Genomic DNA, 25,046 nt, shown 5'->3' on the forward strand with positions numbered 1-25,046 from the left:
AAGCAGAGGTGGTATCATCAAAAGATTTGGCAAATAGCCTAGCTGAGAGAGTGAGTCAGTTACAGGATAAGTTAGAAAAGAAAGGACAAAATCCCCCAGGTGTGTCTTGGCCAGGTCTTTCTTCTCAGACTTCTGGAGGTAATCCGACAAAAATTTCCCTAAATGTTCCTTCAGCCATTCCTTTAGCTCCCCCAGAACTTTTCTCAGGTGACCCCTTGAAAGCGCAATCTTTCCTGGTTCAAGTGGAATTACACTTCACCTGCAGACCACATACTTTCCCTGATGCCCAGTCCAAAGTAGATTTCTTGTTATCATATCTGTCCGGAGATGCAGCTACCTGGGCTATTCCTCTTGTGCGTAAAGATAGTCCTCTGTTGTACAACTGGAGAAATTTTGTTCGCGAGTATGAGCGAGTTTTTGATCGTAGAACTGTTACACTGTCAGCAGATCGTGAATTATTAGACTTGCGCCAAGGGAAACAAGACTTAGGGGGTCATTCTGACCTTGGCGGTCCATGACCGCCATGGCGGAGTGCGGCGGAAGCACCGCCAACAGGCTGGCGGTGCTTCCTGGGCGATTCTGACCGCGGCGGTAAAGCCGCGGTCGGAAAAGGGGAGCCGGCGGTTTCCCGCTGGCCCAGGGAACCCGCCATGGCGGCGCTGCAAGCAGCACCACCATGGGGATTCCGACCCCCTTCCCGCCAGCCTGTTTCTGGCGGTGTCCACCGCCAGAACCAGGATGGCGGGAACGGGTGCCGTGGGGCCCCTGGGGGCCCCTGCACTGCCCATGCCACTGGCATGGGCAGTGCAGGGGCCCCCTAACAGGGCCCCACAAAGATTTTCACTGTCTGCTTAGCAGACAGTGAAAATCGCGACAGGTGCCACTGCACCCGTCGCACCCCTTCAACTCCGCCGGCTCCATTCCGAGCCGGCTTCATTGTTGAAGGGGCTGTCCCGCTGGGCCGGTCGGCGGTCTTCTGGCGATCGCCCGCCGGCCCAGCGAGAAAGCCGGAATGGCCGCCGCGGTCTTTGGACCGCGGTGCGGTCTTTCGGCAGGAACCGCTTGGCGGGCGGCGACCGCCGACCGCTGCGGTCAGAATTACCGCCTTAGTGTCATATTTAGCCAACTGTAATCGGCTGGTGGCTGAGACATCCTGGCCTGAAGAAAAACAAGCAGCCTTGTTCTATAAGGGACTCAAAGAGGAGCTGAAAGATATCCTATCTCAAATCGACCCGCAACCTACAGACTGTCAAGAATTGATAAACCTTGTCTTGAGGCTTGATCATCGGTCACCAGAATGAAAAGGAACATGCAAAAAGACTGAAAAATATTCCTGGCATGTTCACGATAATAGAGACTCAAGAACTCAAAAAAAAAGAACGCCGAAACCGATGGAAATTGGAACCATCAGGAGACCGTTGACCAAAGATGAAAAAGACCTATGTAGAAAGAATGGACAATGACTCTATAGTGGGCGCAAGGGTCATTTTGCCAAAGATTGTCCAATCAAACCAAAGTGCTACAGAGGTCCAGTTCAGAAGGTTGCAGTCAATGCACAAGTCGAGTCGGAAAACTAAAGCACCCAAGATGCAGAGAAGGGTTGCTCTTGGGTGTCACTGTGGACCCTTCACAATCTAGTCATCTCAAACTGGGAATAAGTGTTCAGGTTAAGAAAAAGACCTATTCAAGAAGGCTGTAGTCGATTTTGGGGCTAAGGGGAACTTTGTTGATGCCCAATTGGTTCCTGCATGGAGGATCCCATGTATTGAAAAGAAGACCCCAGAAATCATCCAGGCAGTCTTTGGAAAGCTCTTGACTGGAGGTCCAGTAACTCTTCAGACTGCCCCCTTTTCGGTGATTTGTGAGGATAAGAACCAAAGAAAGAAACATAAAAAGAAACTTATCCTTGACGTGATCCATGCTCCCCAGTATGGAATAATCCTTGGCTTACCATGGTTATCTCATCACAATCCATAAATTAATTGGGCAGAACGAAAGGTCGTGTTCTCATCTGCACTATGTAAAGAACAATACCTCCAAAAGATTCCAGTATCAAAAGTTTGCAACTCTTACATAGCTACTGCCACGGAGAAAGACATTCAACTGCCCAAACAGTATTCATCTTACGAGGATGTATTTGATGAGAAAGAAGCAGAGAACGTACCTCCTCATAGATCTTATGACTGTCAAATTGATCTACTCCCAGGTGCAATACTTCCCAATTGTCGTGTATATGACCTGTCGGAACATGAAAATCAACATTTACGAAAATATCCAGATCAATTCTTGGAGAATGGTTTAATTCGCCCTTCTAAGCCTCCTGCAGCTTCTCCTTTGTTTTTTGTTCCCAATGCGAATGGAGAACTTTGAACTTGTATCGCCTGTAGAGGACTGAACAAAGTCACCATCAAGAATAAATATCCTTTGCCCCTAATTCCGGTCTTACTGGAGCAAGTAAAGAAAGCAAAAATCTATACGAAGCTTGATCTTCGAGGTACTTATCATTTGGTCAGGATGAGAGAGGGTGACAAATGGAAAACAGCGTTCAAGACAAGATATGGCCTTTTTTAATACACTGACATGCCTTTTGGTCTGTGTAATGCTCCAGCAGCATTTCAATTTTTCTTGAATGGCATTCTTAGAGAGTACCTCAACATATTTGCCTTAGTCTACATCGTTGACATTTTGATCTACTCAGACAATGAAGATGAACATGTCCAACATGTCAAGAAAATTCTTGCAGCCCTTAGAAAGGACCATTTATATTGCAAACTAACCAAGTGTGAGTTTCATGTTACCACAGTTGAGTTTTTGGGGGTTATCCTTACCCCCTCAAGGTATGGTGATGGCAGAAAAGAAAGTAAAGGCTGTATCTGATTTGCCCACCCCTAAGACTGTTCGTGATGTACAATGTTTCCTGGGGTTTCCAAATTTTTACCGGAGGTTCATAAGTCTTTTCTCCCAGACAGTGGCTCCAATCACTAAGTTATTAAGAAAGATGGAGAAACTTGTATGGTACCCAGAAGCTGACCGAGCCTTTTCAACTTTGAAAGAAGCTTTCTTCACTGCCCCAGTCTTGACTCATCCTGACGCGGATCGACCCTTCATAGTGGAAGCTGATGCTTCAGATGTGGCAATAGGAGCAGTCTTGTCGCAACGAAATAAGGGCACTGGTCAACTTCATCCTGTAGTTACATGTCACGGAAGCTGAATGAAGCCGAACAGAACTATGTCATTGCTGAAAAAGAGCTTCTGGCGATTTGTGATGCCTTTAAAGAATGGAGACATCACTTATTGGGTGCCAAATACACTGTCACGGTATATACTGATCATCGCAATCTTCATTTCATGAGTTCCGCCAGACTTTTGACTCCTCTGCAATTACGCTGGATGCTGTTTTTTGCCGAATTTGGGGGCATATTTATACTCCGTTTGCGCCGGAATTGCGTTGTTTTTTTTTTACGCAATTTCAACGCAAAACTAACTCCATATTTATACTTTGGCGTTAGACGCGTCTAGCGCCAAAGTCCATGGAGTTTGCGTCATTTTTTAGCGTGGACACCTACTTTGCGTTAATGAGATGCAAGGTAGGCGTTCACGTCTAAAAAATCGACTCCGAGGCATGTGCGTCGGATTTATACTCCCGGGCAAAATTCACGCCCGGGAGTGGACGGGTCAAAAAAAATGACGTACGGCCGCTTTTGCGCTGTTTTTTAGCGCCTGCAAAAGGCAGGCGTTAAGGGACCTGTGGGCTCTGAAGGAGCCCAGAGGTTCCCTCCCATGCCCCCAGGGACACCCCCTGTCACCCTTGCCTACCCAGGAGGACACCCAAGGCTGGAGGGACCCATCCCAGGGACATTAAGGTAAGTTCAGGTAAGTGTTTTTTTTTTTTTTTTTTTTGTGGCATAGGGGGGCCTGATTTGTGCCCCCCTACATGCCACTATGCCCAATGACCATGCCCAGGGGACAGAAGTCCCCTGGGCATGGCCATTGGGCAAGGGGGCATGACTCCTGTCTTTGCTAAGACAGGAGTCATTTCAATGGGGGTTGGGAGTGGAAAAAAATGGCGCAAATCTGGTTGAGGCGAAAAAATTGCCTCAGCCTGACTTGCCCCATTTCTTGACGCCCAAGCTCCATTTTCCCTTACGCCGGCGCTGCCTGGTGTACGTCGTAGTATTTTTTAACGCACACCAGACGGTGCCGGCGGCTAACGCCATTCAATAACTACGGCGCCCGCATGGCGCTTCAGAATGGCGTTAGCCGGCGCTAATTTTTTTGAAGCAAAACTGCATTAGCGCAGTTTTGCATCAAAAAGTATAAATGTGGGCCTTGATTTTGTGGTAACCTTCCGGCCTGGTAAAGACAATCGCAAAGCTGACGCCTTGTCCCGCCAAGAGTCTACGACGTTGCCTGCAGTTCAAACCTCCAGAGCTATCATTGCTCCCGACAAAAAGTCCAATGTATCATCAAATCTGAAGATTTCTTTGAAGACATCCGCAATTCTTTCACTGTTGAGAAATGGCAGACATGGGCCCAAGCAGATCTCAAAATGTCAATCAAGCAAGGATTACCTTTTCATGACGCTCGTTTGTTCTTGCCCACTACCAAACTTCACAAGATTGTGTTTCATTGGTTGCGTGTTATACCTACGGCAGGTCATCCAGGTACTCCAAAAACTCTTGAATTAATCCAACGCTATTTTTGGTGGCCTACCCTAACAAAAGATGTAAAAGCCATGGTAAACAACTGCAAAGTCTGTGTTCGCACTAAAACAAGTCATTCAAAACTAAAGGGGTTGTTGCATCCACTTCCAACTCCAAGTCATCCGTGGGAGCACATTTCTTTAGACTTTATTACCGGTCTACCAGTGGTTCAACAGCATTCAGTAATTCTGGTGGTAGTAGATAGTCTCACGAAATATGGACATTTCATTGCCTGTAAGAAATTGCCCACCCCTAGTGAACTGGCAACTATTTTACTGAACAGAGTGGTTCGTTAACATGGACTGCCAAAAATGATCCTCTCCGATCGGGGGTCGCAATTTGCATCCAATTTCTGGAAGACATAGTGTAAAACACTCCAAGTGACATCTACACTATCTACTAGCCATCATCCTCAAATAGATGGTCAAACGGAGAGACTAAATCAGACTTTGAAGCAATACCTACGTGCTTATGCTGAAAAAGCACTTCATTCTTGGACATCAATGCTCTGGTTAGCTGAGTTATCCTACAATAACTCATTCCACACTTCTACTGGCGTTTCACCTTTTCTTGGCTTGTATGGCTATCATCCTGACACCTTGCCCATCACAATCCCTCAAGAAAGTTCTGTTACTCCAGCTGTGTCAGAAACCATTCAACATTTGCATCAAACCCAGAAATTGATTCAACAGCATTTAGAAAAGGCCAAACAAAAATATTAAAAGTATTATGACAAGAAACATTGTGAGGGACCACAGTATCAAACAGGTGACAAAGTGTGGCTTTCTAGAAAACATATAGACTTCAGGAAGAAACACATGTTCAACCCCAAATTCATAGGTCATTCCACTGTCCTTGAGCAAATCAATCCTGTGACCTATAAACTGCAATTGCCAAGATCACTACGGATTCATCCAGTGTTCCACACTTCCCTCTTGAAAAAGGCCGTCCAGAAGGTCTGCCCTCATCCAGCTCCAGTTCTAGTACAGGGGGAAGAAGAATACAAAGTCAAGAAAGTGTTGGATTCTAAACTGAGAGGGCGTAACCTATGGTTCTTAATCTCATGGAAAGGTCATGGCCCTGAAAGTAACTCATGGGTTTCCGCATCTGATATCCATGCTCCACCACTTCTGAGGCATTTTCATCGTCTCAATCCAGACAAACCAGGCCCTAGCGCATCTGGGAGAGGGGAATACTGTCAACATCAGGGCAGTGCGCGCACTATGGCCAACTAGAGTGCAAAAACCTAGCAATTTCAAGCTAACATAATTTATGCATTGTGCTGATATGATGTTGTTTAACCTTTTGCATTGCAGAGTTTAATCTTGAAGACTTATGTTCAGCATGCATATAAATACTGTTCACATGTGATGTACTGCTGCAGGCTTTCAGACTGTGTCAGGGTGTGGTCCCCCTCCAGTGCCTTCTAGGAGTTTTCCCTGCAGCATGCCTGGGTGTGGTTTGTGGGCTGGGCCAAGACTCTATATAAGGGAGCCAGCCCAGCTCCACGTGTTCACTATTCAGAGGTCCCGGTGCAGAGCAGGAGCAACTTCCTGAGCTCCTGTTCTGGCGGCCTACTTTGATCCTCCAGGCCTTGCCCTTTTTTCACTTCATTTGGTGATCCTAGATCAGGGCGGTAAGACGGAGGTCGGGCTGGGCCCCCGACCCAGTTATCGAAGACTCTCGAGTTCTTGGGCCTAATCTTTGCATGATAAACGATTTGAATGTGCGCTTGGTCGTTTCATGACATTTACATGTGGATACTCGAATCGGCAAGACGCGCAATTCTTTTCTCGTGCTTAATTCATGTTATTCATTGTGCGCTACCATTCCTTGGCAGTTACATGGTGGCATTTGAATTGGCAAGACGCGCAATTCTTTTCTCATGCTTAATTCATGTTATTCATTGTGCGCTACCATTCCATGGCAGTTACATGGTGGCCTTCGAATCGGCAAGACGCGCAATTCGTTTTCTTGTGCTTTAACCCTTGAAATTCATTGTGCGCTGGCATTCCTTGGCAGTTACATGGTGGCATTCAAATCGGCAAGACCGCGATTCTTTTCTCGTGCTTAATTCATGTTATTCATTGTGCGCTCCCATTCCTTGGCAGTTACATGGTGGTACTCGAATCGGCAAGACGTGCAATTCTTTTCTTGTGCTTAATTCATGTTATTCATTGTGCGCTACCATTCCATGGCAGTTACATGGTGGCCTTTGAATCGGCAGGACGCGCAATTCATTTTCTTGTGCTTTAACCCTTGATATTCATTGTGCGCTACCATTCCATGGCAGTGACATGGTGGCCTTCGAATTGGCAAGACGCGCAATTCGTTTTTTTGTGCTTTAACCCTTGATAATTATTATGCGCTACCATTCCTTGGCAGTTAGATGGTGGTACTTGAATCAGCAAGATGCCCGATTAATTTCCTGAGTGTAATTCATGCTATTCATTGTACGCTACCATTTTAAGGCATTTACTTGGTGGCTTTCAATTTGGCAAGTTGCATGATTTATTTCTCGAGTCTAATTTGTTTTATTCATGGTGCACAATCATTCTATGGTATTTACTACCTATGTGAAAATCTGCACTGTGCGCAATTCATGTTCCGGCAATTTGAGGGAACAGGAAGCCAGATTTCTAGATGTAATGTTGTGTGTTCCTAATATGTTTCTCAAAACTCAATTCATATGATGGTTTAGAAATCATTCAGATTGTTTCCTGATCCTCAGGCAAAAGACAATACTTGAATTTGAAAGTTGCATTTAACTTTTCCTGATTCCCTCACAGGTACCCAGTCATCTTGAAGCCTAGTCATTTTAAGTCTATGCTTAGGTTGTCCATGTTTTCAGAATGACAATGTTTTGAGTCCTAGTCTAGTATTGATTCATATGATATAATCCTGATATTGTGTGTTTTAACCTTTTTGCTTCCTACAGGTCTCCTTCTCAGCTGTTCCCTTTCTAATCCCCTTTTCCCCACTTGGACTCTCTTAGACTCTGTGACAATTCTAATCAGAGTACTGAGCTGTCTTGTGGTGGAAGTGTTGAGAACGTGCACAGACCCCGAGGATCTGGTGACTCTGACAGTAAATCTTTTGCAGTCCTAGGATCACAAGCCTGGAACTGTCTTCCTTTGTCATTGAGGCGTACCAAGTCAGAAGCATGCTACAGAAAACAGTCAAAGACATGGATCTTTAATGCCCTCAAAGCTTTGAGTCAATCCCTAATACATTTATTTAGGTCCCTTTCTGTCCTGCTTGTTAGCTCCTTGTTCTCATTCTGGCATTCCGCTTAGCACCTGGATGATCCCTTGGGAGTGTAAGTGAGCTCTACAAATGTACATTCTATTTCTATATCTTTTCACAAAGGAGATTAACCCCCACACATTCCACATGATTAGTCGTATAGAGTCACCCATCATGCAGTGGTCCTACCCATCTTCACCTTCATCCAAGCCCACCCACACCCTGCTTCCCATGCCACCGAAACCCTGTGACAATCTAGCCCACAATGGATGCTGCACTAACAATAACTCTAAACCAAAGACAACTTCCCTTAAATACCTCTAAATTTAACTAATGCCTTCCCAATCTATATGCTTCACTCACCCACTCAATCAATGTAAATGCAGTGTATGTGAATAACTTCTGTTGGGTATAAACTGAGTTTATATTCTAGGGGCAAAGTGCAGTCAAGCTCACCCCAAAGATAGGCCCGGTCTGCTGCACCTATGTGCCCCTGAGGTTCTCACACTCTAAGTTGGTCAAACAACACACCACTCCAGGGAAAGAGGAGTAAAGGAAAGAAAAGGGAAGGACAGAAAAGAAAAGAGAAGTAATGAGTAGAACTGTGAACGAGGGGGGCTTCCCAGGAAGTCTGTGTCCATGCCCCGCCATTGGTGCCAAATCTAAACTCCACCCGCCCTTCACCATATCCATATAGTGACAAATGTGTGCATTCAGGGACTCCATCAAGTGGAGAAGTCAGTCACGACCTCTATATGGGTGTCTGTCCCTCACAGGTGTGTGCCGTACCTGCTCTGCCAGGCACATCACAGAAGTTTTCTGTGTTACCTTTGGGGGGGTCGCTGAATGTTCACTCGATGATTGTCCGTGTTCACCCCCTCCCAGATCTGGGTCCATAACAAAAGATGCTGCAGAGGTGACCACCTCAACCAGGGTTCTGGCTGCCTCACATTCTTGTTGCTGCATCTCCAGGTCTAGGCTGCCATCAAGTTGCACCAGCACAGTCGCACTGTACCTCGAGCAGCATCTACATCTGCTTCTCTTCCTGGGAGCAGGTGGGGGGGCTGCCCCCATGGCAGCTCCCAAACCAAGGGTAGACTGAGGATGGCATCAAGAGCCTGTCATCACCATGGATCTCCAGCCAGTTCCAAGTCTCCTCGGGTGACATAAAGAAATGTGATCACCCATCTCATATTACCTTCAGTTTGCGTGTAAAGGACAATGTATTTCAGACTCATCACTCTCAGTTTTTGTTTTGCGCCACTAAAGAACTGCCATTGCAGTTGGACGCCTCTGGTGTAGTCAGGGAAGACATGTATGCAGTGATTTTCAAATGTTGAAGCTCCGTTCCAGCGCACCTCCTGCAAGATTTAGTTGCAGTCCCTATAGTTGAGAAACTTTGCAATTGGTTGGGCCTCCAGTTTTGGCCGTGGTGCCAGAGACCTATGTGCTCTCTCCACAGTGAAGAATCTTGAGGATATGGAGCGCTGTCTTCATCCATTCCTCAAGGAAAATCTGAGGCGCTGCCTTCTGCACCTTCGGGGAATCCCACAAACCATAGATTGCATCTGCGGGATCTCCCTTCTGCATCTTTCCTACATGCCTTCAGCTGACTTCAGTGAGCTTTAAGTGCGGCTGCCGCAGCCTTCAGTGTGGAGACCTCTTCCCCAAGTTCAGTGACATTGGTCACAGTTTCTAGGGTGCGCTCAGCCACCATGTGCAGGTCAGTCCTGAGTAGGTTCACATCGATGGCCATGGTCTCAATCTTGATCTGGACTGCTAGGACTGCTAGGCCGGAAGCCTTCATAGCTGCCAGTATCTGGGCCCCATACAGCTGGCTCATGCCCTGTGATGTCTCACCAGATTCCCTCAACAGGTCACCACCTGCACCCTGGGTGGTGTATTGGTCCATTTTTGTCTGTTGGGTTCCTCTGGGCAGCCTATCCTTACCCATGTTGTATTAGGCAGTTATGAAGATTGTGTGAGCTGCAGAGGGGCTCTCTTAGCCACAACCCAGGCACTCCTTGTCAAATCCTCATGTTTGCAGTGGCATCCCTCACTCAAGGAAGGTCTGGCCCACTGATTGTCCTCCTCCAGTGCAGCATGGAAATTCCTTCACAGGCATCCAGAGGCAGCACCCCAGGCTTTGCAATCATGAATATCACAGCAGTCACTTCCTGTTACTGCCTGCAATCCTGAGGCAAAGTCTCATATCAAAGGTCGGAATAAGTATTCAAGAGCGAGTCCAAGAGCTGGAAAGGCTTTATAGCATAGTTTGAACCTGCTAATAATTATTGTGTCTGCAATTTTCCCCTGCGCTTGGGGCGTGAGACACACCAGCAACCTTTCCTCTTACCAACCAATCAAGTGATCCAGCAGCAAATGGGACTGCACCGGCTGAAGGATCCTGTTGCTCTGTCCACTCTCCCTAGTATAATACGTAGGCCTCATGAATAAAGAGGGGAAAGGGAGGAGGTGGTTTCAGTCTCCCACCCACGAATCGGAGGATGATTTAGTTGGGCCCCTGACCATTCCACTAGCCATTCTGCCCTGCAGTGTCTCATCACTGTCCCCCTCAATGACAGAATGGAGGTCCCTCATGCAGCATGACTCCACCAGACCTCTGTGGGGCCGCAACATGGCTTATCAATATAGTTGCTAGGAAGGGGAAGGGTGACTCCACTAGGCTCACTGTAGCTCCTAGCTGGCCTAACCCCCAGTGCCCGGCACTATTAAGCAGGAGTTGCGAGATTAACACACTGCCTCTGTTCCTCAACTATTATGCGGCAACATCAGGGCCCCTCTGTACATCTTAATGTCCACCATTGCCATTTCCAGGCACAGGCCCAGCCGTCGCTCACCATCCACCATGGGGGGAAGGAGAGTTCCCAGTCTCCAGTGACACCTCTGGGGTTACTGCTGCTCCACAGGCTTAGAGAGCAGGTCCCAGTGCACAGTGGAAGACCCAAGGAGGGCCCCTCCACATCTAGTGCTCCAAACTCACATTGCTCCATAGGTGGGAACAGTCTTCCATTGCCTCTCCCAGTTTGGTAATATCAGGGACGACGAGCAGCGAGTCCCCTGTAGCGCTGCTCACCTGCTTGGCTCATGCGCCTTTACCACTGCAGGAGGAGAGCAGGGGAGAAGGGCCCTAAATGCATCATCTCCTGTGAGTCCCCTCTGGGCTACCCTCAATCGGGGTCAGCAACCTCCAGCGATGGGATTTGGGGCCCCAGGCAACTCCGCAGCTGGTACAGCATGGATGGGCACTGAACTCAGTCCCCACAGCCTTGTAAGCAGCTGTTTCTCACTCACCCGGGGGGGGGTTGAGCATCGGCTGTGCTACCCAAAGGCACCATCATGGGAGCAAGTTACCCCTGTGCTACGGGTGGCGCCTCAGGTCTGCTTCCTCGCCGGGACTACTACAAGTCAGAGGCAGACATCTGGGCCTCCTCCATCACAGCAGACAGCGTGGCCCTCGTTTAACGAGGGATGTTTCTGTCACTACATCCCTGCATACACCCAGCTATGCCAACACACTTCTAGGCATTATGGAGGGTCAGAGGAGGCAAGATGCAGAAGGATCTTGTTGTTGGGGCTGGAGCATGGGTTTAGTGCTGCCGCTCGGCCATCTTGTTGGCCACACCCCAGATGAACTAACATTAATGGAACTAAGCATTTAAGAAGAATAATGTATAACGTGAACAAGAATATCTGAGATACAGAGATGATACTTTGCTCAGAGTTAATCATCAGTCAAATCAAATTAGCAGAGTCAATAATCACAATGGGGACAAGTCCACCCTACAACTATCCAAATCAGGGAAATATATATGTGGGGAGAAACACATACAAAAAACACAAAGAGGACAAATATAATTAAAAAATAATAATACTGGACTCCAGGTCACTAACTAAGTTAGGCAAAGAAAAATAAAGAAAACAAACGGAAAGTGTCAGCATATCAGAAGCTCGGTCAAGAGTCTTCTGAAAGGGAAAATAAAAGGATTTTTAAGTTTAAATGGGCATTTCGAAGGGTCATAAACTTAAAAGAGAGATACCTCTGCAAGGGATACAGCATTCAGGAATTTTTCATCAACAAAGCCTTAGGATCAGCAAGCATCAAGACAGCATCTGAAGACCGCAAGGATCTGTTAAGGACTGCAGCTGCAAATGCTCAAAGTTCAAATGTCCATCAATATTTTAGTATTCCCAAAGCATTTTGATTTGTTCAAGGTATCAGTTCATGTCACGTTGTACGGGCATCATTCAACAGAAATTGGTAGTGTGACTCCCAAAAAAGAGTTCAGTTCCTTCCCAGGTCTGTCATGGGAACATCTTCCGTCCATGTGACTCCACGCAAGTTTGAAACAATTGCATACAATGTCAATCTATGTTCCATGATGTTCTTCTGTCAAGGACACTACACTACATTCTCTCTATGCTTAAACAAAAGAGCCTATTACTAACTAGCTAAGCTTCTCATGAGAACATAACCTAAAAGAAAGTTCACAGTAGAAAATGAATCAGAATTTCTAGCACGGTCACAATTGCAAGCTTCAACAGGCCTCACTCACACTAACACGACAGGCCGGCGGTGCTCCAATGGGGATTCCGACCGCGGCGGTAAAGCCGCGGTCGGACCGGCACCACTGGCGGGGTCCCGCCAGTGTACCGCCGCCCCATTGAATCCTCCGCGGCGGCGCAGCTTGCTGCACCGCCGCGGGGATTCCGACCCCCCCTACCGCCATCCAGATCCCGGCGGTCCGACCGCCGGGATCCGGATGGCGGTAGGGGGGGGTCGCGGGGCCCCTGGGGGCCCCTGCAGTGCCCATGCCACTGGCATGGGCATTGCAGGGGCCCCCGTAAGAGGGCCCCTACATGTATTTCACTGTCTGCTGCGCAGACAGTGAAATACGCAACGGGTGCAACTGCACCCGTCGCACAGCTTCCACTCCGCCGGCTCGATTCCGAGCCGGCTTCATCGTGGAAGCCTCTTTCCCGCTGGGCTGGCGGGCGGTCTGAAGGCGACCGCCCGCCAGCCCAGCGGGAAAGTCAGAATTACCGCCGCGGTCTTTCGACCGCGGAACGGTAATCTGACGGCAGGACTTTGGCGGGCGGCCTCCGCCGCCCGCCAAGGTCAGAATGAGGGCCATAATATGCTAACATATGAATTTAGCATTATTAATACTTCATTAATATGAGCAATACATTTAATTTCAAATGGAAAAGCTTTGTTACTTTAGTTCATTAATATAACAGAGAAGTGCATTTCTGTCATCTTTGCACATTTTTAAAAACATTTATCATCAAAAATTCAATATTGTTTCTATATGCACTTGTCGTGAATCCTAGTTTGTTTTAATGGGATAACAGGAGTTAGCTTAGCCTTTGGGTTGCAGACTTGTGCCCCATCACCTAGTGACTTTTAACCTACTTAGCTTGCTCTGTCTTAGCCCATTTAATTACTTAATTCATGTAAGATGGCTGCCTTATTTATAGTTAGGCCACTTGTTATGTGTTGCATTATCAGTGCCACCGTGCTAAGGCGTCAAGATCAAGCGACAAAAACAAACAAACAGTAGGTGTTCACACTCAGGGATTTTCCCTCCCTATACTTTCGAGGGAATTGTTTCTAATAATTGCCGTCCCAAGCATGTCTGTTATCTATTGTTTGGGAACACACCTACGTCAGGGGTCCTGGTAGATCTGTATAAATACATCGCACTTTAGACAGATAATCAGAGGGATTCCGACCAGAGGGCATCGCTACCATCGCTGATATCGATGCTGCACGTCGTCTTGACGCCGACCCAGTCTTTGTGTCCCTGCGGAGTCTGAGATAGAGACCTCATTCCAAGGTAACAAGGGTTGGGGGCTCCTCTCATGGACATGGCATTGGCAGAATAGGTTTAACAAACCCAGCTCTCCTTTAGGTAGGAGGTTAGACCTATCACATTAGGGTATTAGGGCATATTACACCTCGTATGTCTTTTACATGCTTTGCAAGATGGTGGGGGTCTTTGTAATAATGACTGACTCTCATCTTCACAATTCTGTTTCTTGCATTATTCATCATCCTAATCATACCAGCCCATGCAAGATATCGCAAATTGCAGTTATGTTAAATAAAAACTATTGAAACTTTACTGCATTTTAGTTTTTGCCTGTGTTTGTATGAGACATGATATATCTGTGAGAAAGGGGTAATCTTCGTTTAACCACAACACTCCCTGAGATGTCTTATTCTCGAGTCTATGCGTAAAGGCTGCCACAAATCACCTTTTACTATTGTGTTTCTGGTGAGGTGCAGCTAGTGACCCGGTAAGGTTGGGACAACAGTTGTGACTTGTTGTAGGATAGGCAGAGTCGCCTACAAACAAAAGTACTGTCATCCTTCAACCAGCAGTCTTGAGTAGAGCAAAAGTCCAAACTACGACACACTGTTAGTCTATAGTATACATTATTACATTATAGCACCATTTTTAGCCATCTAACTTGACTTAATCTGAATACCACTTAAGTTGAACTCTGAAATACAAGCTAATACACATTTAAATTGGGTGTCAGTGCAGCTTTTATGTTTGACTGTTAGCACTTTGATTAACATAAGAGGTAAACTGTCACATTCTGATAACCTGTGTGATCTGAGGGGTTCTACTAAAATTTAGACTACCACTTCCATGTGTTTAATACAGAAAAATGTTTAATTGGATCGGGACCACCTATAGCAAACAAAGGAGTCAACCATATCTTGCACTTGCTACAAGAACATTCATTAAATTGATAACTTGATAATACGATTTTGCCTGTTTGATCCGAGCAAGTCTTGACAGAGTTTGAAATGCTAATGGTGACAAGTTCTTTTTGTGCAATATTAGTTCAATTAAAATGTCTAAATTTGTGTGTCTCCTCCTGGCCCTAATAAACAACAGAAGAATTATTTTAAAGCTCAGACTTGGTATGAGAATAGATAAGGTGGCCTTTGCAAAATGTTTTATTTGTAATGATGAGCAGCCAGGCAAATCCAACAGCAACAGGAGAGCGGGCCAAATGCCATCTTTATGCACCACCCACTTAGCATAACTGACTAAAACGCAGCGGCGGGCGCTGCATATGTCAAGTGGGGGCAGGGGACGATGAGAGATGACACGTAAAACAAAATGTAAAAAAATAAAACATTTACCTTGCGCTGCCCGTCTCCCGCCTCCGTCTCCTGCTGCCTCACTCCTCTTGTGGTGTCCCAGCATCAGCTGGGACACCAGCACAGGCTACCCAGCAATTCTGGCACTGCTTACATGCTAACCATAGCACGTAAGCTGTGTCAGGACTGGCCTGAGCGCCATTCACTGCCTCTCAGACACAAGCCTGGAGGCTGTGCTGTTTCTCCAGTCTGACTATGTATGCAGCCGGGTTGGAGAAACCTAAGTGTGCATGTGTGTTTGGGTGGCTCCAGATGGCCGGCTAAACACACATGAACACTTTGTGCACTCTCGCCTCTTCCCCCTCCCACCTCCCTGTCACCCAGCTCCACCCCAGACAACTGCACAGTCACTGTAGCTACACTCGAGAGAAGTCCTTAAAGCTCTGTCTTCACAATTTGCATTTTGATGAAGAGTATGTTTCATTAAATTGTTGGGAAAATGTTATTAAAATTGAGATGAAAAATAATACATGGCTCTGGGATAACCTAAGATTTCAAAGACTGCTACAAAGTAAGCTGCTGTGAAAGCATTGGAATACATTGGACATGCTGAAAGTATGTGTTTATTTCTCTAATAATAAACTGAGATCTGATGAAATTAGGAAATATATGAAACTTTTGTAACATATGTTGGGTTATGTCTATTATGACTGACATAATTGTTTTATGAACTTGCTGTTTATATTGCGATTAATATAGTTGTTACATGGACTTTCTTTGAATAAATAACCTGATTAATGGTCCTTTAGTGCTATAGTCCTATTTCTTGTAGAGGGTTCCACTAAATAAATACATTAATTAATTGATACAATGAATGCCAATAATTGTTACTGATGAACAGTGTCCCATATCATCCTACAAAAGCTGGACTGAGGTTTGTGCCCATACACATTTCTTTCCCTGCCTATAGCACATAGTTGCCCATTACATCATATCCAAATGCCAGCAAACTATCTCCTTCCCCTAGCAAACAACACTGTTTCTTTCAACATAAATATTTGATTTAGAGGGAAAAGGCTACGAGGGCTGTTAATTTAACATGTAAAGACTTATCTCATATGTTCCCTTTGACTTTAGGTTACTTCCATCACTAAATGTGAGGCCCACCTCACCCATACAATGTATATACCCAGGGTGCTATTAATTTATGGCCTATGTCAAATTAAATTAAATTCATGATTATAAATTTGTGTAAGGTAACTGAAACCATGTGTCCCTATTGGAATTGCAAGATACAAAAAAACAAAAACATAAAAAATGAAAGGAGGTGAAGAAAAATGTGCTCACATAATTGAGTATACAACAGACCCAAAATATCAACACAAAATTCACCCTGAGCTATTAGTAGTCAAATATCTACAACTAGCACAAAACCATACCACATTCTCATCACTTGAGTAAATTATATAATATGGGCACATAGAATTTTAACCTGTCTTACCCAGAGGTCGAAGTGAGCGGGATCGGAGGGGCATGACGTGCCCATACTTTTTTGATTTACGAGAAACTGTTCCCCTACTTGTTGTATAAAGACATACTTTCCCAGGACCATTAATTCTGAGAATTTAAATGCTTTATTTGAGGTGTCATTCAGTGAGTCTCCTTTGCTGTGAAACCCAAGCTGGGCAGACAGCTAAACAAGCCTTCCTGCCAGGGTGACTGCTTGCGTGAAAGAAATTCAAAGGTGTGCTCCAGGTTAATATGAAAATGTAAAAGGTAACCTGCGAAGTAAAGGATGCTTGGGAGCCCCTACTTGCTTTAATTGATCAAATCACTGGAAGATTTGTGATGACAATAAACGTTTCTCCCAATAAGCTGTTGTGTTTATGTGCTTGCAGTGGGGTATAGTGAGGTCTCTGTCAGATTTCACAGAGGATTTATAAACACACACACTCTCTCTTTTCTCTCTCTTTTTCTCTCCCTGTCTCTTTTTTCTTTCTCTTTTTTTCTATCTCTGTTTTGAAGGTCTTGAAGATTGCTTACAACTTAGCTCCCCTTTCAATTCCCACTCTTCTTGCTTTCCACTGCTGCTTAAACCTCTCTCATGAGCCCTCTTGCATTTAATGTATTTTAACATTATATACCAGTGTGATTGTTGGAAAATCTGATGCTCACATCCTGAGTCTTACCAACCAAGCTAAACCTCTGGGTAGTGCAAAGAGGTAACAACGGAGCTGTGAAATGTGTGCTTTTAATTGCATTTATTCACTTTTCATTTAAACTTCACATAATTTTGTACGTAGCTACCTGACAGTGAAAGACCAAACAAATACAAAATATTTTGGTTTCTTTAGCCACACGTTTGACCTCACCACCACACTCACTGACCCTGTCGCCACTGCATTATGCGTCACATTTCCCATACCTATTTTAATGCACTTCGACTGCTGGTTTTACCTTACTCCTATCTGCGATTATATTTGCTCCTTCTCCCATGATGCAATAGTTATTTCCCTATCATCTTAACTATTAGTTAGTAGCTTTAAATAAGGGGTGACTCTCAAAATGGTGCTACTGGGATTTTGCAGAAGTACAATTCACTTACCGACAACAATGCGAAAGTATTCGTTCTCATCAATACAGTGAGCTGCAGTAAGAACAAAATGTTGGTCCAGAATCGTTCCTCCACAAAATGGTTGGTTATTCTTGTTAACTAGCCAAGCCTATAAGGAAAAAGAAATGGTAACAGCATGACATAAAAGTGTGTGCTTTTCAGTTTCATTCAGCCACTTTAAATAGAATATGAAGTAAAGAATGTTTTAGAACATGGACGTTGGGCTTTTTTTTGCTATTAACATGCTTTCAACTCCTTCACAGAAATGATATCCCAGTCAGTGCTGCTTTGTAAAGTACTTGTTACATCTTTTCATTTTCATGCACCTCGTCTGACATATGACTCAAGTAGCATGATATGACACATCGGCAAACATTTGATGGAAAATGGTATATTTGCTCCTGACTTTTATTAAGTTCCTGTGATAGATAACAATTAGTGAAAGTAAATTCAAAATTGAACATTTGAACCAGAACCACAACTCATTTTCCAATTGGAGCTTTTTAAAGTGAATGTTATGTTTTTTAATGCAGTACTTAGTTTTCAACACCTTCTGTGCACAGTCTTCACCAATGTACAGCAGGATTGGCCTCAGGTCCTGCGCCATCCCCCACAGGTAGCTAACCCATGCTCCACACAGACTTCCTTGGTTACGCACAGCGGCTTTTATTTCCTTTCTTAAATGGCAATATTATTTTCCTATGTTTTCCTATTTTTTTCAATTAGGGAAAGTCATGAGTTATATGAAAATAGTACATTACTGTACAAAATAGTGTCTGTTTTACTGTTCACTAAATGGCTGTCACAGAATCGCAATTTATTTTTAAAAATCGCGATTCTAGCGTATTGAACCCATTTTGCAAGGGATTTCAGTGTCTTCTTCTACCACTCTGGCTGTCCCCCCCAGCCATCACCAAAGGTTGGGCCCCTCTCATGGTGTTCCCTATTGCTGTGGATTTTCTCCACACTGTGAAAATCACATTTTTTTTTTTTTTTAACTCACAATTTTAAAGATGGATAAAAAAAACTCCCCTTAACTACTCACCACATTTGAGAAACAAATTCAAATGTGATTGACAGGTTTCACCATTTTCTCATTTGCAGTTTAAAATAGCAGTGATATACAAAAGTGACTAACTTTTAAGCCCAGTGGCAACCTACTGGACAGATTTTCAGCAAGCCAAGCCACTTTCTGAGTACAGTTCTACTTTCATAACAACATTGGCATAAATCTGTTCAGCGTGTCTTGCTATAGGTGCGATCACAATTTTCTATGGGAGCTAAAGTGGGAAAACACAACTATTTCACCCCATCCTCAACCTTTTTGCACCTAAGCGGATCTTCAGCAAAATCGGCATGCCTTGCATTAGCTCACTTTAGGTGACTGCGAGAGAGTCCCAATTTTAGCGAAGATCTGAGGCACTGACTCAAAAGTTATAGGAAAATTAAATGTGCATTTTCAATGGAAATAAAATTAGCTTACATTAAATATAATAATTAAAAAATACACGCTCACAAAGAGATAGCGAATACAGAGGAGGTAACCCTGGAATATGGTCCTATATTGCCATTAAGTGTTCTGATGACATTAAAAACCACAAGGCCAAAGGCCGAATTCTTTGTAAATTAATATCGCCCGATCCCAGAGATGGCGGTATAGGACCATATTGCACATCTTACATATGCATTTTTCATGTTGTGTGATTTATTAATTGAATTCCTTTAGAACGATGTGGAAACTTTTAAGTGTCATCCTCAGTTTCATTTTTAGTATTCGTTATTTGTCCGAGACTGCAGGTATGACTGTCAATATTTCGAGCAATGTTTGTTTTATGTTGGGTACTCGATAATGTGCTATTTGTTTAAATGTGTTTTCATGCAACACTGTTTATTATTATAAGGAATATTTTAAATTGACAGCAGCATTGTAGGAAACGTATTCTAAAAGGTACCTTTTTTTCTAATACATTGAAACTACAATGTAGGTTTATCAAAGACTGTAAATACAATTTGCAAAAGTGAATTTAACTTTGTTCCAACAGGATTCTGAATTTACATTTTTTTAAATATCACAGAGAGGATTTATTGGTAGATGCTTGCATCAAGGATTGGCCTGCAAAGGTGAGCTTGTTGTGTGTGCTGATTAATACTTTGCAAATTAAGTGAGCCCTGTGAATTATGATGTAGACCTCTTTTCTGTAAGATTGGAGTTTTGAAAACACTAGCAAAAAAATCTATAAACATGCTAACTCATAGAGTTCATGCCACAGGGTAACAAAGGAGGCACCCTGACTCTGGAGAGGTTGTGATAAGTATATTAATTTTCTCTTCAATGACCATATTGATGCATCTTGGTCAAACACTAACATTGATCACGATAACTCACCATATTAGAATGTTAAACTCCCGTGTTGTTGTCACACACCCATATTTCAAAAGTGGCAAAATACTTGACAATTATGGATTACAATTCATAACAGACTATGTTAGACCTATAAATGTCATAATCGCATCATATGTTCCAAACATATATTATTTCCAAAAAACACGTAAAAAAACCAAGGCCACAGATATTGTAACATACACTGTTATTACAAACAGATTTCTCTATGTTGAGAAGGTTCTACTTGAGTTTTATCAAAACATTTTGTACCAAATTCGTTTAGGCCTGTAAATATTGACACTCCATGAAATTGTTATGCCATATATGATTTGCAATTGCTACGTATATGCACAATGTCCATATACATATAGGAAACACTCAAATACTGTGACCATACGTATATGCTTTATGAATAGAACTTTTAATCCAATTTTTTTTTTTTTTAGAAATAAATGGCACATAAGCAATATTGACTAAGAAGTAGGCCACTCTCAGAGTTAGACTGGAGTAGTATCAGAGGACCTGAGGCAAATTCACAAAATTGTTTGTTGAACACAGTGTTATTCATGGACTATTTAGGTGGAAGGTCACAACATACATACCTTTTGGATTCTTTTCATGATAAGACCCCACCATTTTTGTCCCATTGAAATACGTTCTAGTGAATGCCTAATTTTGAGGTGTACAAAAAGGGGCATAGAGAAAGGACAATAACAGATTTTAGCCAGTATAAATCATTTGTTGATGGGATCTAACTAACGTTACAGAACTCTTTTGTGTTCTAGAGTGATTTACCCTGTGAAAAGTCCCGATCCTCTGCTGGAATTTGGTCAACTATGCTTAAGTGAAGATGATTTTCTCAGGGAAAGTTTGGAACGTACTCCAGAAGCTAAAATGAGGACAAGTATTCTATAAATTAACAAGTAGCTTTCTCGCTCAAGTGAGGAAAATAGCATGACATGCGATTAAAACAAGTACCTCCGATAGCAGGAGCTCTCCACTTTAGCTTCACCAATTTATACTGAAGTCGGGCAATCCTTAACACTACGTTACAGTAACAGAAGCTTTCGAACAGAAACTGCAGCAAATGAACAAAATTAGGGGGTTTATTTTGACATAGAAATCATGGTTATTGTGCTGTAGAAAGCTGATATGATGACACATTTTCCAGAAATTCTCAAATATTTTTACTCATTTCTGTCAGAAAAGAAGTCTGGCATGCTAAGTGCAGTACACACGGCAACAGCAGCATGCCCATTTATCCCCCTGTGTTCCACTGTACTCCACTACAGATTTCCAATAAAGTGCTAGAGTGATAACCTTCTATATTCAGTGAGGTACTCCTGAATGACATGTTGCAGGAATTTGTGCTGTTGAAGTTCAAAACCTTTCCTAAGGAACAGGTTGAAGTTAAGGCAGATATAAACTACCTGGTTTGAAAAGATGTAAAAGAAAGCATGAGCATCATTTATTGCATAATATGTTTTAAGAGGAATACAAACTGTTACTGAGCGAGGTGCCTACTTAAGTCTTACTTACCTTTCCACATCTGTTTACTGAGGCTACCCATCATCTTTGTCGTTTAATGCTCTCTTAATTTTAAAATAGTAACACTTTGGTAGACACTGAAGTTTTTTAAATCTTATTTTTAAATAAATGGGAGCTTTGTAGACTGCAGGAAGGAAGCAATATACAGATCTATACTTGTTAACACATCTGATTCAAGCAGGAGACTTCTGATTTTTAAGCCAGTAATGTCTTACTTTAGCTATTCCCTGCCAAAAATTGCTTCCTCTCCAATGTCAATTACCGAAGAAAATATATTTTCATCATATTTTTAAACAACCCTATTTACTGTTTTTAAAGGAGTAGCTGCTTGGACATTTAGGGGCATAATTATAAGCCCCTAGTGCCAACTTGTGCCACATTAGCATCATTGTTTTACGCTAAGGTGCCCAATGAGGCCAAAATCTGTGCGCCACATTTACAAAGCGGCGCAATGCATGCAGAGTACATAAATAGCATCATGAAAAAGGACGCTATTGCCCCCTACCCTGTGCCATGGTGTGCCATATTTTAAATACGGCTCTCATATGGTGGCGGTAGGGGGGCAGTGAAGGGTGCAAGAAAAGTGGGGCTGCGTTCTGTGCAGCGCCACTTTTCTTAAATATGCCCCTTACTTTTTCATTTTTATTAGCTTTTCCTGCTTCCCCTTGCCAGTAGTTGCAGCTTCCAGCATGAATATGCTCTGGCTTCAAAATATTGTTTTTATTTTGAATTAAATAACAAAACAAATTCAATCTATAAATATTTGTTGTCAACAAATGTTGCTCTGTATCCCATATAAACATCTGCATTCAAGATGAATGAATTAAAACATGTTAAAACAAGTAACATTAAAAATCAGAGAGAACAATGAGGTTGCTATTTTAAAACACAGTCATGGACTGCAGAACGTTCACAGACTCAGAACAATTTAAATATGTAATTCAAAGAAATGGGAAAGAATGTTTTGGGGTCTCATTTTTTTCAAGAAGCAGCAAAGATAAAAAACATTTTTACTTTTTATATTCAGTATTCTAGAGAGGAAAGTGAGTGGTTTTAAATCTGTGTTCTCCAGGAGCATGTCTCCTGGTTTAGGCACACAGGGCCTCATTATGTGACTGGCAGGCCGACTGTCGGCCCGTCAGCCCCGTGGAGAGGAGACTGCAGTGGAGCTGGCTGTTAAATCTCCCCTTCCCCCCCCACTTTGGGCTGATTACTAGGTTACCAATGGGCTGACTGGCGGAAACCTCTGAAATCTGAGGTTTCCGCCAGTCAGCAAGTAAAAATAGTGCAGCTCCTTTGGCCTCAGCTCCTAATGGAGCCGAGGCCAATGCCATCAGACAGAGGGGGCTCCCAGCACCCTTGGAATGCACACTGTCTGCTGTAGAAGATAGTGTGCATTCCGAGGGTGCTGGGTAGGAGGGCCCCTGCACTGCCCTTGATATGGTCGGGGATCCCTCCATGGAAAGGCTGGCAGAAAGTAAAGTTGTGATCAGCATGGCAGTGCTGCTTTAAGCACTGCCATGGCTGAGCACAACTTTGACAGCCACCTATTCGTTGGGACCTATGATCCTGGTGGTGGCGGTGGTCCCCTGGTGGTCGGACCGACAGAATCGTATTATGGTGGGCGGAACCACCTGGCTTGCGGCGGTCTCACCGCCACCATGGGTTTGGTGGTCCTCGGACCGACAAACTCATAATGAGGCCCCTTGTATGAACTAGGTGAAAATTGTGTTTCTTTATTAGAAGTATGTGATCCTCACAGGCAGCAATTATGGGCAGAAGGCACAGTGATAAGTAGGTTGATACTGTAATAAGGCTTGTCTTTGTTAATAATTATGAACATCCTGGGTACATATTAACCCAATAGGAGCCTATCAAAATGCTGCATTTTTCGGAGTGTACAGCTGTCTTGTTTACAATGCGATTTATGAGCTTGTTCCCTCTGCCTTCTCTTCCATTTTGAATCTTAAGTCATAGTTTTTAGTTAGACGGTTTTCAATTCAGGTGTGAACCATGGAGCTTTAGGTGGTTGGTGTCTTCATAATCAAAAATTTGGTCATCGCGGCTAGGAAGAAGTTGATAGTAGAGGAAAAATATTTCTAAATTTTGTCACATGAGATCTTTCCAATAATATCAGACTTAAGCCAATGAGAAAGAATGGAATTAGTTGCTCTTTGCTGATTTCCTTATCCCTGAAAAAGCACAGGTAGTTGGTTTGGGTGGTACAATTGGTTTGGGGCTAGGACAGTACACAAAGAAGTGACCAGACATGAAGTGATGGTGGTCCATTTGACATTCCATTTCTTTCAGATTCTTGTAACATGAAGGTACCATGGGTACATAGCTGTGTGAGTCATCTGGTGGACATGGTTGGTTTTAGCTCTAACCTTCTGCTTATCAATCTGTAAAAGATCCTGGTATCTAGTGAGAATCCCTAGTTGCATGCTGAGATACAACTGCGCTTGAAAGTCACCCGGTAATGAGAGAACCTGGCTAACTGCTCATGTTCCCATGTCTCAGACTGATGAGCATGCTATCTTGCTCCAAGGGGAGCAGGGCAGGCTTAATTGCCAGGGCAATGATGGCAAGTGTCAAATTATGAAGCATCTAACTAAGGCTTAATACAGTACTAATTGAGTGACTTCACACTAAACACCCAAACAGACTCAAACCTGACAGGCTGAGAGAAGGTGGTCTGTCCCCCAAACCTTAGGTAGCTGAGCCTCAAACAGTGATGCTGAAATTCACAGCATGGGAGAGGCTGACAAGACAGATATACTTAATTCTTATGGGGCCCATCACTGGTGGCTGGAGAAGCTTCTGAAATACCTATGAAGAATATTGTTGGGCACGTGCACCATGTAGGGCACCAGTTTTCTGGACTTACCGAGGCCAGGCACCCACAGAGGCATACAAGACCTGTGACCACAGCCTGGGAATGCAGTAGCTGTATGCATTTGTGAATGGTGTGGCATGGAACAGTGGTGTCCAACAACAAACCGGGAAACAAATCACATCAGAATAAAATTAATCAATTTGCCAAACTGGGGAGTCATTATCCAGAAGCATCAGGGGTGCTTCCAACCTGGCAGAATGAAGAACAATCACCATTTCCCCTTCGTCATCCATGAAAGTCATCCTGCAAGCTATACATTCTTCAAACCTAGCCCTTGAAACCAAAAGAAGAGTGGACTCTGCATCAGCCTCATGCAGCAAGATCGGAGAAATGTGGTGGAAAAAGTGCCCGGGGTAGATAAACATATTTCTGACATAGAGGAATCTGTCAAGACTCTACAAGAAAAATTGACCACGCGGATGACCATGATGCACAGCTTGGCAGAATGGTCAGAAGACTCTACGATTCATGGAATTCCCACAAGACATCAAAAGGCACACATGTATTGTTCT

General features: G+C 43.8%; 1 protein-coding gene across 2 annotated transcripts in view; it reads right to left on the reverse strand.

Moving 5' to 3' along the window:
* Positions 1–25,046, reverse strand: part of LOC138250265 (coagulation factor X-like) — a 431,870-nt gene that overhangs the window by 57,952 nt on the left and 348,872 nt on the right. For both annotated transcript variants that reach the window (XM_069204952.1, XM_069204953.1), the window contains one exon: positions 17,699–17,816. In XM_069204952.1, the coding sequence (XP_069061053.1) occupies positions 17,699–17,816 (118 nt within the window). The remainder of the gene's footprint in view (positions 1–17,698; positions 17,817–25,046) is intronic.

Source organism: Pleurodeles waltl, chromosome 8 (genome assembly GCF_031143425.1).
Source record: "Pleurodeles waltl isolate 20211129_DDA chromosome 8, aPleWal1.hap1.20221129, whole genome shotgun sequence".
Taxonomy (NCBI): Eukaryota; Metazoa; Chordata; class Amphibia; order Caudata; family Salamandridae; genus Pleurodeles; species Pleurodeles waltl.